General features: G+C 40.5%; 1 protein-coding gene across 1 annotated transcript; it reads left to right on the top strand.

Moving 5' to 3' along the window:
* Positions 1-420: 420 nt before the first annotated feature.
* SARC_13588 (hypothetical protein) lies at positions 421-607 on the top strand (the record flags this gene model as incomplete). Its single annotated transcript, XM_014292281.1, has 1 exon — positions 421-607. A coding segment is annotated over one exon (187 nt), but the record flags the coding sequence as incomplete, so codon positions are not given.
* Positions 608-2,574: the final 1,967 nt, after the last annotated feature.

The raw sequence follows: 2,574 nt of genomic DNA, 5'->3' as shown, positions 1-2,574 counted from the left end.
GTAGTGGTATAGTAACTATTTATAGTAGTGCTATAGTAACTATTTATAGCAGTGGTATAGTAACTATTTATAGTAGTGCTATAGTAACCATTTATAGCAGTGGTATAGTCACGATCAATAGCAGTGATATAGTATTATCAGTAGCAGTGAGTACGGTAGGCGTGGGGATGCATGTCATCATTACACATCCACACGCCCTACAGTCCCCACCGAGAATAGTCTCGACATAATGGCCCAATCCTATACTATACTATTCTATACTATACTACACTACACTCTTCAGTGTCCGGCTTATCTATCACCCAGCTACTTAGCCCACACCTCTCCTCTGATAGACACCTTATCCCACTACCGACTTCACTAGTCAACTTGCACCCACACGGGAAAGATGCTGTACTAATATACCTACCCCTCCTGCAGCACCTGGACGTCACCATGCACTGTCGCTTGGGCGAAGGATATGACCACGCCAAATGGTCGCCCGTGGGCACAGCCTCGTACCGATTACTGCCAGAGATCATCCTCAAGGAAGAGATTCGCGGAGAGGCCGCGGAGAGGTTACAGAAGTGCTTTAGCAAGGGCGTCATCGAGCTGGTCGATACAAAGAGTATGACTGTGATTATGTTTATCTTGTGGTGATACATCGAATATGCTTCAACATTCGACTGGTATACTAATCTTGTGACGGCATCTTAGATATTCTGGCTAGAATATCAATAAGTATTTGTCGTACTCAGGTGAATGTCACCCGAGCTATCAGTGCCTGTGTACACTTACGCTCACACAAGTGCCTACGTCGATCATTATCGTAGCGAGTGACTACTATACGTTGTATGAAAAACGCATCGCGCAACACACGAGACATGCGTATAACCGGGATTGATTCTTGAAGTATCTTGGATGAGATTGTACGGTTATAATATGTGCCACACGAGACATACAACCGGGATTGATTCTTGAAGCTTGATTGGGATTGTACGGTTATAATATATGCCACACAAGACATACAACCGGGATTGATTGTTGTGGAGATAAGTATCTTGATTTGGATTATACGGTTATAATACATACGCACGCCGGTGTGAACGCAATCACGTATGGCTGGATGGTCTCACGGCCTCGATCCATAGTAGTAGATTACATCGCACCTCTGACTCATCCCACCTATCGACCGTGTTACTGTACAGAGGGCAAGGTGGCTAAGGTGGCCAATCCGCGATTGGAGACTATGTCACGTGAGGTGTTCAGGCATGCCGACCTGGCCCAAAAAGTGGACCTGAACAGAGTGCGAAATCACTTCATATGTAAGTCTTACCCTCGATGTGTGAGATGGGACCATTATGTTCGTTGCCGCTTTATGAGTGAGGTGTTGTTGTCATATGTAGTTGTCGCTTTATATGTTTGGAGATCAGTTGTGTACACATGTGCGTAGTTATATGTACGTCTGATGATATAAATATATGTATGTTTAGTTTTCATCATTATGTATATGTTTGGTGATGTTAATTTATGTATGCATGATGAAATTTTTAAATGTACGTTGATAATATTTTTCTCTGTATGTTTGATGATTTTATTTTATTTTATTTTGATATATTCATGTGTATGCTCGATGATATAGTCATATGTGCTTCTGGTGATTCACGAATGCTCGCACAGATGAGCGAAGATCAAGGCCATTCCGATCATTCCTATACACATTTATTTCTACGGTATAGACATACGCTCTCGTCAAGGGCATCTAGTACAATAAACACGTACCGAATGCACAACACATACACGCATTCATTCTTTTCGCGTTACCATGACACTTCAGAAGGAATTATCACTATATCCCAACAATACTATATTTAATCGGGCCTTGTTTAGGTAGGACGCATGTGTGCATAAATATGTAAAGTTGATACAATAGTTCTGCTTCTGATTTTGGCTTCGTTTTGCACCGGTTGCAGTTTCTGTTGAATCTATCGGCGCAGTCCCACCGGAAACAATCTTCATGGAATCGGTGAAGCTATTAGAGAAGAAGTGCGAAGGCCTGTTGGAGGAACTAGACAAGCTAGTCGAGGCCTGAGGTCATTGATCAACCGACTATAATAAAAACATTGCAATATGATGAGCGACGCACTGAGCACTGAACGCCAATTACGAGTGCTGTGTATCCAGCGATTATTACGTTGTCTGATATGACAGTACCTACATTTATAATACCAATGTTGCGAAAGGTTAGCTGGGAATGTTAGTACCAGTTGTATCACCGGAATGGTCGCGTCTTTTGCAAATTTTAGGAGAGAGTCATAATTCATAGGACTATGAAATGATACTCATGGACTTTGTATTTTTTACGTGCTTTGTGGCAATAGGTGTATATGGATGTACGAGGCGTATTTATATACATACATACATATATATGGGCATATATATATGTGTGTGTGTGTGTGTGTGTGTGTGTGTGTGTGTATATGTGCGTATGTATGTATGTATGTGTGTATGTATGTATATATATATATNTATATATATATATATATATATATANATATATATATATATATATATATATATATATATATATANATA

The sequence above is a fragment of the Sphaeroforma arctica genome, assembly GCF_001186125.1.
Source record: "Sphaeroforma arctica JP610 unplaced genomic scaffold supercont1.3475, whole genome shotgun sequence".
NCBI lineage: Eukaryota > Ichthyosporea > Ichthyophonida > Sphaeroforma > Sphaeroforma arctica.
The sequence above is the reverse complement of the archived record's forward strand: the minus strand, read 5'-3'. Positions and strand labels throughout refer to the sequence as shown.